We start from the raw sequence: 12,842 nt of genomic DNA on the forward strand, positions 1-12,842 counted from the left end.
GGGACTAAGCGAAGGAAGGACTGCAGAACATTACTGAACGGTTGAGATAGGGCTGGTTGGACAGTGCTCTCCAGAAAGGGTTTGTTTTGTTTGCACACGGACTGTAGGTGAGTCTGCTGGAGAGCTCAGTCACCAAAGGCCCGGCTTGCAAATGCAGTAGTTGATGGGGGACACTGTGAGATAAGAAATCGAAAAACCTGTAGGCATGCACAGGCTTGATCAGGGCAGTGGTCATGAAAGGTGGGTCCCACCTCATTATGGGAAGCTTATATCACTGCTGTACTTTTTCTACAGCCAAAGAGAAGATGTTGCTATTTCAGGCTGCAAATCCAGCAATTCTAATGAAAACAAAATTATCTTTAAGTATCGATACACATTTGATATCAGGAGACTATTTTAGCAATGGCTCTTGTTCAACTACAACTTCTGTTACTGGAAGTCTGAGCAAAACTCAGCTCTTGTTCCCATTGGCCTCAATGTAAGTTGCACTTGCATGGTTAAATCTGGCCTTCCAAGGTTTTAGGAAGACAAGTTTGAGGTCAGATCTATTTTAGCTTCAGACGAGTACAGATTTTAAATGGAAAGTTGTCTTCTTGTTCTTTCTGTTGGGACTACTGATCCTATTAAACCTAACTTAAAAGAAGAATGTTTTAAGTCCCTTTATGACTTTGGGCAGTGATGAATTACAGACAACTTTGTGGAGTGAGCCAGTCACGTCACAAAAACTTTTCATGCAGAAAAAATGATTAGTGCATAGAATCAGCTGACGGATTCAACAGCAGACATAAGAGGTTATTGGAAATATGATAAATGGACTTAGATAATGTGAAATGGGTTGATCTGAAGCCGTCTGGCTTTTTGGGGTCAAGACATGATGAAACAAACTCCTTCTTCGGTTCCTCTGCCTACACAATTGTATGATTAAAATCCTAGAAAAGGTCAGGCCATTATTTTCAGCAGACCCAGAAATAGCAATCTGTGTGTATGTTAATTAGAGAGAATTTTTTAAAAGAAACCACTAAAGATTCCTTTGTTAGTGCTACCTGGCTCATCCTCTGGCTGCTGACCAATAAGTGAAATAATATACAGCCAGTCCCCGAGTTGCGAACGGTCAACTTATTACCATTCGCATTTATGACTGAAGCTGTCGTAAATGGCAGACCCCGAATTACGAACGTGATCTGCGCTTACGAACAGTGCGGTCGCGTGTAACTCTATGGGGTCCGACTTACGAACAAACCAAGTTATGACCAATTGCTTCGTCCGTAACCAGTTAGTAAGTCGGGAAGAGGCTGTAGTAATACCTGAAGTAAGAGGGCATGAGACAATAACCTATATTGCACAGAGCTGATCTGAGGTCTGAGGCCTAGCTAAAAATGAACAATACGTGGCTAAAGGAACGTTAAGCAGGAAACAACCTTGTTTGTTTAACCAGGCATAAACAAGCGGAGATAGCACAACCTCAGGTGGAGAGCAGTAAATGGGGGCTTATCAGGACTTATAGGCACATAACTCACTGAGATGGGCCTTGAAGTCCGCTTCTCAGTTCAGGAAAAGGGTCTAAGCTAATAGCTTGATGTTTACAGTCTGTAAATGGCCTAGGGGGGGCAATAGAAGTGTTTCACTGTTGTGAGCCATTCCATTATTACGTGGTACAAATGCATAGTGGTTCAGTAGAGTCTATTGACAACTATTAATGTACAGGCAGTCCCCGACTTAGGCGGATCCGACTTATGTCAGATCCGCACTTACGAACGGGGCTTTCTCACCCTGGAGCTCGCAGGCAGCGGGACCACCCAGAGCTCAGCGGTCCCGCCACCTCGACCTCCAGGGCAAGAAAAGCTGCTCTGGGTGCCCCTGGTCTGCTGGGGACCGTCTCCAGCAGACCAGGGACACCTGGAGCAAAGCTGGGGAGGTGGAGGGGTCCCACGCCTCTGAGGCTTTGCTCCAGGTGTCCCTGGTCTGCTGGGGACCGTCTCCAGCAGACCAGGGACACCCGGAGCAAAGCCACAGTGGCGGCAGGGTCCCGCGCCTCTGAGGCTTTGCCAAAGCAAAGCCTCAGAGGCGCGGCACCCTGCCGCCGCTGCGGCTTTGCTCCCTGTGTCCCTGGTCTGCTGGGGAGGCGGCGCAGCTAGTGCGTCGTCCCCCCCAGCAGACCAGGCTTTTGTTGTGGACCCTGGGGTAGAGCAGCTGGGGTGCTGCCGGGTTGGTCCTGCAGGGACCTACCTGGCAGCCCAGCTGTTCTGTCCCAGGCTCGAGATTCAGCCGCTGTTGAAACTGATCAGTGGCTGATTCCAGGAAGCTGGGGGCAGAGCAATTCTGCCTCCAGCTTCCTGTAGTCAGCCCCTGGTCAGTTTCAGCAGCAGCGGCTGAATCTGGAGACAGTTCCGACTTACATACAAATTCAACTTAAGGACAAACCTATAGTCCCTACCTTGTACGTAACCTGGGGACTGCCTGTACTTCGTTTACCAATAAACCTGGCCTGGCACCATTTTTAATAAGAAAACATAAGGGACACCTCATAATTAAGGTTAAGATAATATTAACACAATTCCAATTTCTTCTTTGGATTTTTATAAACTTGGGGTTTTTTTTCTTTTAAATCTAGTTTTAGGAATGGCATAGCAATAATGTTAAAAAAAAAACATTTATGCATAAAGTTAACCAAACAATTTCAACAGGTTTCTATCTTGGACTCCAAAGCACAACAAAGCATCAAGAAAGCTTGCATAAACCTATGTTTCTATTTTGGTCTAACTTTATACTTAGTTTAATTTTATACACTTCGTTACATTATGTCAATGGGAAGTAGTTGTTAGCATTTGTGCTTCTAAACAGTTAACCGAAGTGAAATTGTATCAGAAGCAAATTAACTCTGAAAAGCTTGGTAAAAGTTATGTTCAAACTCTTTTGCTCAGATAGTGTTCAGCAAGGGAAAGCAACACATCTTCACATGGAAGACTGTAAGCATTATGTTTGGTATACCTCAAGTGAAAATCAATATCTATGCAATAATTGCAGAAGTATAACTTGTATTGTAAAAGACTTGGCTTCTATTACATTATAAGCAAACTAAATTAATCTGTGCATTAAGTTACTAAAAACAAGAGAAATGTAAAACATCCAAACAAAAAAACATTTTATTATATTAATTAACGTAAGCTGTTTAAGTTTATTTCCCACGGAGAAGATATCACACCACAAAGACACTGGAAGATAACAGTATACAGTACAGAAAAGAAATGCCCAAGCATTAGGAAAGGAAAAGAAATGCTTTATATAAAAGAGACTGGTCAAATACACCTCAATCTACCATAGATGGACAATTAAGTTGGCAATCAGCTAGAAATTACTGTTAGTTAAAATTGGATGTTGTGTAAAACCAACTGTATTATTGCTGTATCACTGTATTATTGCTGTACAGGCAGTCCCCGGGTTACGTACAAGATAGGGACTGTAGGTTTGTTCTTAAGTTGAATCTGTATGTAAGTCGGAACTGGCGTCCAGATTCAGACACTGCTGAAACTGACCGCCAGTTCTGACTTACATACAGAATCAACTTAAGAACCCCAGGCGTCCCCAAGTCAGCTGCTGCTGAAACTGATCAGCAGCTGATTCCAGGAAGCCCAGGGCAGAGCAACTCTGCCTGGGGCTTCCTGTAGTCAGCGCTGGTCAGTTTCAGCAGAAGCTGACTTGGGACGCCCGGGGCAGAGCAGCTGGGGTGCTGCTGGGTTGCTCCAGTAGCGCCGCTCCTCGGTGCTACTGGACCAACCCAGCAGCACCCCATCTGCTCTGCCCCAGGCGTCCTGATTCAGCCGCTGCTGAAACTGACCAGCAGCGGCTGAATCAGGACCTGGGGCAGAGCAGCTGGGGTGCTGCCGGGTTGGTCCAGTAGTGCCCAGAGCGGCGCTGCAGGACCAATCGGCAGCGCCCCAGCTGCTCTGCCCCAGAGTCCAAAACAAAAGCCTGGTCTGCTGGGGGGGGGGGGGAGCACACTAGCTGGGCCCCCCCCGCCCCCAGCAGACCTGGGACACGGGGAGCAGAGCCGCAGCGGCAGCAGGGTGCCGCGCCTCTGAAGCTTTGCTCTGGTACAAATGCTGGACGGTCCCCAGCAGACTACAGGCACCCAGACTGAAGCGGCAGCAGCGGCGGTTCCCCGCGCTTCTGAGGCTTTGCTCTGGCAAAGCCTCAGAAGCGCGGGAACCCGCCCGGTGCCCCTGGTCTGCTGGAGACGGTCTCCAGCAGACGAGGGGCACCGGAGCAGCTTACGAACGGGGCTTTCTCGCCCCGACCTCCGGGGCGAGAAAGCCCCGTTTGTAAGTGCGGATCCGACATAAGTCGGATCCGCGTAAGTCGGGGACTGCCTGTATATCATTTACAATGTGCATAACTTTGCTAAACTGTTTACTCAACACACAGGGGGGAAAATCAACACAAGGATGGCAGAAAGCAACATGAAGAAAAGGGAAAAACTAATTGGTTAACAAAAATTAAGTTACATAGTAGCTACAAATTGTGTAAACTAATTCTCTGTTAGTACCAGTTATTATTTGGATCAGTGACACTGCATCCTAACTGAGACACATGTCATTCAAAACAGTCTTGTTCAGTGTCTGGATACCAATGCTAAATCCTGACACAGAAATATTTGATACATTGATTACTGTCCATTCAGTAGGTTATCTGAAAGACAATGTCCATAAGAAACAACTTGATCTATGTTAACTACCAGTGTATCACAGAGCCCTGTAACCAATGGAACAAAAAGTTAATTGTTCCTGTTTCCTGCCGAGCAAAGCTTATCCCAGAGGGTGACACCCAATAGTGAGGATAACCCATAACAGGAATGGACAGTACTGAGTAGTAATTAATTACAAGACAATTATATATCAAGGCCTCATTTGTAATGTCACTGTTCCACATTTGTTTTACATATACATAATCTTGTGGGACACACTGTAATAATGCTTATCCCAGTATGTCAAAACACTTACCCCACTACCAATAATGATACAGTTAATAACTATAATTGTCCTAATAGAAGTGTGTGCTAACTGCAATGCCATAAGGGCTAAATCATAATACCAAATTGGAAAATATATTCGCTTAACAATAAACCTGGCCTGGCGCCTTCGATCCTTACCTGATTTGTGGTCTTTGGGGGGGCTCTCTTGGAGTCTGCTGTGCAGACTAAGTGCACTAGTCTATACAGCACACATCATTGAGCACACATGCAAGTAGCCTTTTGGTTATCATCATCGACAGAGTCAGAGACGTGTGAATACATTGCAACAGTCAATCCTGGCCCCTGCTAACTAACAGCATTGCTGAACAGCTACCTGAATAACAATAATACCAAAAATTCTCTTTGTTCAAGATAACACTATTACCAGAACTATTGACAGTCTAAAATTCCTCTGTGCCCACCAAAGAGATCCGCTTTTGAAAAACAGACCCCTGCTAGTATGTCCCACCAGGTAAATCACACACTATTCAGATAGTTTTAGCTATGTGAGCATGGTAGTGATGCTGAGGGAAAGCTTTGTCCAGATCCTTGAACTTTATTTCCCCTACATGAAGATTGATAATATGCTTGTTGACCTTAATTAGCTCAGTGTGAATCTATGGAATTATTCTGGGTTTACATCAATGTAATTGAGAGCAGTATTTGATCTCTTCTGGCTTTCATTTGCTTTATTGTCTACATTGCAAGGCCTACCTACTCTTAGGCAGGTTTAAAGAAGGGGTAATGGAGACTTCAGGACATAGGGGTAATGAAGACTTCAAGTCATGTACATGCCCCACTGAGTAACAATCCCTTTCCCTTCCATCCCCACCTTTTCAATTGATCACTCCCACTGTTCTGTCAATTTCAAACTGTAAGCTGGATGGGGTTTATTTTGTGACATGCATAAGAAATTGCTGGGTGCTCAAGACTACTCAGTGTGTGCCAGGGAAGGGCAATCATTTTTGATGGGGGGCCATTCCAAGAATTTGGTGAAGTGGTCAGGACCGCACTTTCCTACAATATTAATGGAGGGCGTGGGGTATCTGGGACAGAGATTGGGTGCAGGGGAGGAAGGGAAGCTCTGGGCATGTAATTAAGATGCAGGAGAGGTGTGGGTTCTGGGAGGGAGTTTGGGTGTAGGAGGGGGTTGTGACCTGGGGCAAGGGGTTCGAGTGTGGGAGGAGTGGGATGCTAGATGCAGGATCTGCAGGATTCCACTGGCTGGGAGCCACCTATAGAAGAGGTTTCCAAACTCTGGGTCATGGCTTGTAAGGGCAGTTTGCCACAAGACACTTTGTTTACTTGCATCTCCACAAATACGTGCGATCGTAGCTCGCGCTGTCCGTGGATCACTGTTCCCAGCCAATGGGAGCTGTGGGAAACGGTATCCCATTCCATACCTCTTCCCACAGCTCCCATTGGCTGGGAATGGCAATCCGCAGCCAACAGACGCTGCAGTCACCCATATCTGTGGAGGCACAGGTAAACAATGTCTTTCAGTCAGTTAATGACTTGCCCTTACAAGCCACGGCCCAGAGTTTGAAAATCCCTGACCTCCTGCTCAGAGCTTTCACCTTCACGGTCCCATCAATTTATCATCAAAGAATTCCATGTTAAAGCCAAATGGAAATCCATATCCCCGTATATTAAACCAATTGTTTTACTTTTCAAAGTAGCCATGGTGACACAAGTCTGTTTCCTTTAGCATCCTAGAAATGTATGGTTTCTCTGGCTACAGTAGTTAGTTTGCCAGAAATTTACTATAGCCCTTGCTAATGCTTTACAAAACTTCGGATATTCTTTGACATCCCTTACCCATTGGGGCAGCTCAATCTGAATGGCATCAACAGTGCCAGTATACCTAGACCCAAAAGTCTTCGTAATATAGCCCCCTTTATAGTAATTCCCAGTTTTTGGCTTGGGGTTTGTTGGAGAAGGAACACAAGGGTAAAATGTTTTGTTCTGGCCTTCAATAAATTTACCCAAGCTTCTGGATCCCCTAAGCAAGGTCCCAAAAGAAACATCATGCACCTGGCTTGCAAGATAGCGAATAGAAGAACCTGATGCGGAAAACTTCCCTGAGTTGAGTGATGCTTTTGAAATGGTGTAACCTAGTTCTATCCATTGCTCAGGGTGTGCTTGTCCATGGATATCTACAATAAGGCCTCCCAACATCTGTGATTTTGCTGATCTCATAAATGTCATAAAGTCTCTCCAGGCTTTTTCTGCTTGGGGAATTCCAAAGGTAGCTTCTTCCTTTTCCCTGTTGGCATCCATCTTGATCCTCTGGAGATGATTTATAACAAGATATGGGAGGAAACCACCATTAAGGCTTCTGATTTCTTTAGCAAGAGTCCGAGCAATTTCTATAGTATTCCTGTCCTGGTTCGTCCTCACGTTGCATTTCCGAAAGTCTTGAATACTTCCTAGGGGACAATTATGAGAAAAAATACAAGATAACGTTTTTGAATCCCAGCAACCAGCATCTCGATCAGGGATGTCTTCAGGGTTCAATGTTCCACCATGCGGGACAGAAATAATCAGGCTCATATTGCCTACTTGATATTCAGTGTAACCATTGTAGCCAAGGATGATCTCACAGGTTCCAAAAGATTTCAGGGTCAAATACAAAATGCAAATATAGAATTGTCGCATGTTTTTCTGCTGGGGCCTGAGTTTGGTAACGTATTATGTATCAGTACCTAAAGAAAAAACAAAATACGTATTGTCAGAGGTTTTATGATGGGGGGGGGGAGGGGAAGATCTCTAATGTTCTATCATGAAGCAGTTTTTGGCTTTCTGCTAAAATAATTGTAGGTGAAGATTAGCCAGTTTTGGTAAACCCCCTGCAGCAAAGTGGTAGAGGAAGGCACGTATGGGAGAGACTGATCACTAGATATACTCCTTTAGCGTGAGTAGACAAAACTGATAGCCTCATATTTCATTAATTGTTATGGAAGTTCCATAGAAAAGTGTTCCTGAATGAAGAACTGAGTAAAGGGAAGGATCTGTCACAGACTCCTAGAATGGTGATGGATGGTTGCAAGCTACTAGGCTTTTGCCCCAGAAAACACAGAAAGGCAAAAGGGGATAGAGGTCCCCCAGGCTCAGAGCTGGGTAAAATAATCACTGGTAACATTTTTTCTTCCTAAAAAGTATGCTGTTTTCTGATCTGAAATAGGGATAGTAAGAAGCAGGTATTTCACTAATCGTAGTTGATACAATTTTTATCAACTACACGATTAGTCAATAAAGGAAAGCGCTCTGTCCCGGCTTGCGCTGGGTCTGGGAGCTATCCCGCTGTGGCTTTGCAGTTTAAATGTAGTAAGAGACGGGCTGCTGCCTGCCTGGCTCTTACTACATTTAAAATACAGAGACCCAGTGGGGGTAGCTTCTGGACCTGGCACGAGCTGGGACTGAGCCAGGCTTGCTCAGTCCCGGCTCTCTCTGGGTCCAGCAGCCGCTGTCCGTAGGGGGTCTCAGCAGGAAGCTGCCCAGGCTCACTGCAGGCACAGGCTGCTTCATGGCAACCTCCCGCACCTCTCTTTCTCCCATGCTGCTGCTTCTGATACAAACAGCATCACGCACCTTTAACATATGAAGAAAAGGTAAGCACCTAGCATCAGCTGAAATCTAAAATATGGTTAATTGATGTCTCTCGATTAAATCTCCACACTGTACAAAGTTAAATTTCAGTTATTTATGTTAAAGCACAGAAGGGAAAAGACAATATTTGAAATTAGATCTTCTTATCCTCTTAACCGTGGGATGTAGCAGAGGCCTTTCCATACTGTTGGTCTGGGCATTCATCACATGAGGATTCTGCAGCCTTTTAATGGGGTCAGTTAACTGCAATTTCCCTTGGTGACCTCTATTTAATATACCCTGCTTCAGGTCTTGCTGGTAAGGGCAGCTCTGTTTTGTATTGGCCATCTGCCAAACCGCTCTCAGTTCTCTCTCTTGCTTCTGCTGATACCCAGTAGATGGCATCAGTATAATATAGCATTTCTTCAATGCTTCCTTTAGTAAGAGGAATTAATTTATTTATTTAATTTCTTTCATGGATGGATTTGCCCTGACTTAATTTAGGACCCCTGCTTTTAAGAAATGTTTTAATATTACCAGCAAGAGTATAACATTGGGCGATCTTTCATCAGTGCTTTTTATTTATAGTGCCATACAAAAATTTCTACTTGTAGAGTGCTACAGTCATTTACCAAGAAATGAAACAAAATCCCAGAGTCTTCTAAATCAAGTGAACACAATTAATTCATGTTTTCATTATATCCAATGAAGATATCATTCTTCACTTCCAATGACTCTTCAAATCTAGGCTTATTGGGTAGTCGAGTTGATGACTCATATTTCCTTCCTCCCCCTCACTGCCTCTATATCAGAGGCAGCAAAATTGTATCGACTACACGATTACCCAATTACTTGGAGTAGTTGTTTGACGTTCAAACTGATGTGAGTATAAATCTTGGATGTGAAAGAAATACATTACTTTCTCTTATTTTACACTAGCTGACTTATCCACCATTGCCCAAGTCCTTTGGGGCAGAGGGCTGGCAGTGTGAGGGTACAGGAACAGGGCAGGACTCTGTGAATGTGGGGGCAGGGGAGAGTGCAGGAGGCAGGAGGTCCAGGGGAGAGAGTGTGGGGGTGAGGATGGACTCAGGAGAGGGGGGGTCCCATCCGGCACGGACATTTTCCCTCTCCCCAGAGCCCCACCCCCAGCCACCTGGGTGTTTTCTCTCTCCCCCATTTACTCCTGCCTTCCAGGAGTGTTTTCTCTTTCCCCAGTTCCACCCCCAGCTACTAGGGGCATTTTCTCTTTCCCCAGTTCCACCCCAGCTACTAGGGGCATTTTCTCTCCCCTGTGAAGGATGCCCCCTCCCCACCGTGAAGGGTGTTTTCTCTCCCTCAGCCCCTGCCACCAGGGGTATTTTTTTCTTCCCCCATGTCTCCTGGCCACCAGGGGTGCTTTATCTCCACCTCATCCCCCTCTCCTCCCACCCCTGGCTGCCAGGGAAGTTCTCTCTCTTCCCATTGGAGTAAAAACTAAGTGTGCTTCTTCCCCTCATTGCTTAAGCTCGAAACAGCACGTATCATTTAGCTGATTGCGCATGCCTCAGAAGCTGCTAAACTTTCTACTAGCTCTTTCCATATAAGGGAACTAAGTAAACTTGCAGTAACCAATCACGTTGCGACATGTGGCCAGAAGGAATGTGGAATCCACAAAAGTTTCAGCTCAGGCTTTGCCCAGGGTCGACTTTGCTTTGAGCACAGAGCTCCTCTGTTGACCTTGTTTGCAAACAATAAAATGGAGCTGGACCCAGCCTGAAAGTGTGACTCTCTTCTTGAGGCAAATTGGACTAGCCTCCAGGGGACGAAACTAGCAATTTATGCAACACCATTCCTCCCTCTGACAGCTAGGGGCATTCTGTCTCTCTCCAGCCCTGCCTCCTCCAGGGCACCAGGGGCATTTTTTCTCCCTTCTGTTTGACGCAGTGGCCAAGGTCCAGAGAGGCCGCGAGTGTTTGGGACAAGGTGGTTCCTTACCCGATGCACTGGTAGCCAAGATGGCAGAGCCCAGCACTGCTGGCCATTCCCTTGGCAGTAAGGCTACCACCAGTGAACACTCCGCAGAATAGCTCCCCCCTGTGGGTTCACTGCCCACAATGGCCATTCATATCGCAGCCTTTCAAACAGCAGCCCCTCCCTTTGCATGATATGGAAAGCAGTCCTTTTCCCAGGGCTTGTGGTTGTCCTGGCACAGCCAAACTCTGACCTTGCTTTAAGTTAGGAGAAGAGAAAGCTGCATATCAAATTTGGTGGTCCTAGCTCTTACCATTTAGGAGGAGTTCTTGAACAAAAGGATTCATAGACAGACACACAGACTGATGTACTCTTAGATAGACAGATCAAGTACCACCTGATATAGAAGCCAAAAATAAACAGCAAAAACGCACAAGGCAGACTTAGAATACGAGGAAAAAGATTAAGAAATAAAGTCAATGTTTTCCACACACCACTGAAAATATAGATGGAAGGCAATAATCCTACGCTACACAGCTGGTTTTTTTTTAAAACAAACATTTACATCTGGCTCAAAAGTTGCTGTCTCACTTCCTACTGCTAATTTTCTAACAGAAATTAATAATCTTGAAAGTGGATGCTTAAAAATATTCTCTGTGTTAAAGTGATCAAGTTTACATAAGTTTAACTCTCATGGCACAGAAGATAAATGTAATAGAATACTCACTGTAAATGGGAGACCCGCTTGGAGGCAGGATTGGACACCCAGAAGTGGAGTCCTGCTTTCAGGATATGGAGCTGGAAACCCAAGTTTCTTTATCTAACTTTGTGTGGGAAGCTCTGAGGACATGCTACAAGAACAAATTGATTTAAACAACATTAGTGGCGAAGGCGTAACTCAAATCCACCTAGCTTAACCCTGTTTAGGGCAGGAGCCTGCACTGCAAAGAGTTGACAAAAACAACCACACCCTTCTCCTGACCTGTGGCGTTCGCCTACTGATCTCATTGGGCTAAAGTACCGGAGCAGACAGGAGAGGGATCGGCAGTTGATTTAGTGGGACTTTACTAGACTCTCGAAAATGACCACGGGGTGGATCGATCACTGATGCTGGCTCCACCGGGTACTGGGGGCAAGACCTCTGCCCCAGCTCTCCCACGCGGGTGCAGCCCCACTGCCCTACGCAGGAGCCTGTCTGGGAGTCCGTGGGGAGCGTATGTCGGGGGGGGCTGCGGGACGCACCAAGCCACAGGCGCTCTGGGACGCCTCAAGGCGGTGACAGGCGCCGCTCTGCTTTTCCGCGGCCCAATCCCCGCCTGCCGCGTCCCCGATTGCTCATGCGGGAGCCGCGCACGTGCGCCTGCCCCGTCTCCCCCCCGCTTCCGGCCATTCCCCCACAGCTGGAGCCCCCCGCCGCCCGCGTGGACTACACTTCCCAGCCTGCAAAGCGCCGGCGGCCGCGGGGCATGCTGGGAGGGTCTGTGGCGGGGACGCCGCGCTCTAGCGGCTGAGCGGCCGCGGGGGCGGAGTCTCCGAGCTAGGAGCGCGCGCGGCTTGAAAGTGCTACGGGCTGCGACCCGCGCGCCCTGGCTGAGCGGCCGGAAGGGAGCCTCTCGCGGTTGCCCCGAACGCCCCTAGGTGATGGATTGGGGGGGAGGGGGAGAGGAGCGGCCCGGGGGCCGGGATCGAGGCAGGGGCTGCGCGTGCTGGCCCGGGGGCCGGTCTCGGCCCGGTGAGGGCGGTGCCGCCGCCTGCGGTTCCCGAAGCTCGGTGCCCCGCTCGCCCTGGCCCGGGCACGCGAGCCAGCGTGTCTCACGCCCCTTCCTTTGCTCTTCCCCGCGTGCAGTGAGGCCCCCGCCATGGGAATCCACGGCCTGCTCCAGTTCATCAAAGAGGCAGCCGAGCCCGCGCACGTGAAGAAGTACAAAGGGCAGGTGGTCGCTGTGGACACCTACTGCTGGCTGCACAAGGGAGCCTATGCGTGCGCGGAGAAACTGGCCCGAGGAGAGCCCACCGACCAGTAAGCGCCCTGCCTCCGTCTTGTCCTCCCGTCGGCTGTTTGGGGACGCTGCTGACTTGAAACTGCTTTTAACTTTCTTCTAGAAAACGGACTAGGTTTCATGTGCTGTAGCTGCCTTTGAATCCCCCTGCCAGTTTGTGTGGCTTTGTAACCAGGCACAAATGGGGAAATAGCAAAACGGAGTCTACACAAACCAAGTGCTGTCAAATACATTACTGATGTAAAGTATCAGAGGGGTAGCCGTGTTAGTCTGAATCTGCAAAAGCGGCGAGG

General features: G+C 47.4%; 2 protein-coding genes across 5 annotated transcripts in view; one reads left to right on the forward strand and one right to left on the reverse strand.

The window, feature by feature from the left end:
- Positions 1-4,019: 4,019 nt before the first annotated feature.
- LOC102462580 (uncharacterized) lies at positions 4,020-11,927 on the reverse strand. Of its 2 annotated transcripts, none has more exons than XM_089777371.1 (3): positions 11,792-11,927; positions 11,277-11,400; positions 4,020-7,713 (listed from the first exon to the last, which is right to left on the reverse strand). In XM_089777371.1, exon 3 carries the CDS (start codon positions 7,664-7,666, stop codon positions 6,713-6,715), a length of 954 nt encoding a protein of 317 aa, XP_089633497.1. In that variant the 5' UTR covers positions 7,667-7,713; positions 11,277-11,400; positions 11,792-11,927; the 3' UTR covers positions 4,020-6,712. The 2 variants fall into 2 exon arrangements, with proteins under 2 accessions (XP_089633497.1, XP_089633498.1); XM_089777372.1 differs by lacking the exon at positions 11,792-11,927 and adding an exon at positions 11,532-11,706.
- EXO1 (exonuclease 1) overlaps positions 11,660-12,842 on the forward strand; it is a 30,734-nt gene continuing 29,551 nt past the window's right edge. Inside the window, exons 1-2 of one of the 3 annotated variants that reach the window (XM_075924836.2) lie at positions 11,660-11,763; positions 12,396-12,569. In XM_075924836.2, the coding sequence (XP_075780951.2) occupies positions 12,409-12,569 (161 nt within the window). In that variant the 5' untranslated portion in view covers positions 11,660-11,763; positions 12,396-12,408. Of the gene's footprint in view, positions 11,764-11,965; positions 12,188-12,395; positions 12,570-12,842 lie in introns of those variants that run through there. The other 2 variants (XM_075924837.2, XM_075924838.2) reach the window with 2 other exon arrangements.

This window comes from Pelodiscus sinensis, chromosome 3 (genome assembly GCF_052426305.1).
Source record: "Pelodiscus sinensis isolate ZL-2025 chromosome 3, ASM5242630v1, whole genome shotgun sequence".
Classification (NCBI taxonomy): domain Eukaryota; kingdom Metazoa; phylum Chordata; order Testudines; family Trionychidae; genus Pelodiscus; species Pelodiscus sinensis.

Coding starts and splice junctions, on each gene's coding strand:
- LOC102462580 (XM_089777371.1), bottom strand. CDS start 7,666: ATGCGACAATTCTATATTTGCATTTTGTATTTGACCCTGAAATCTTTT.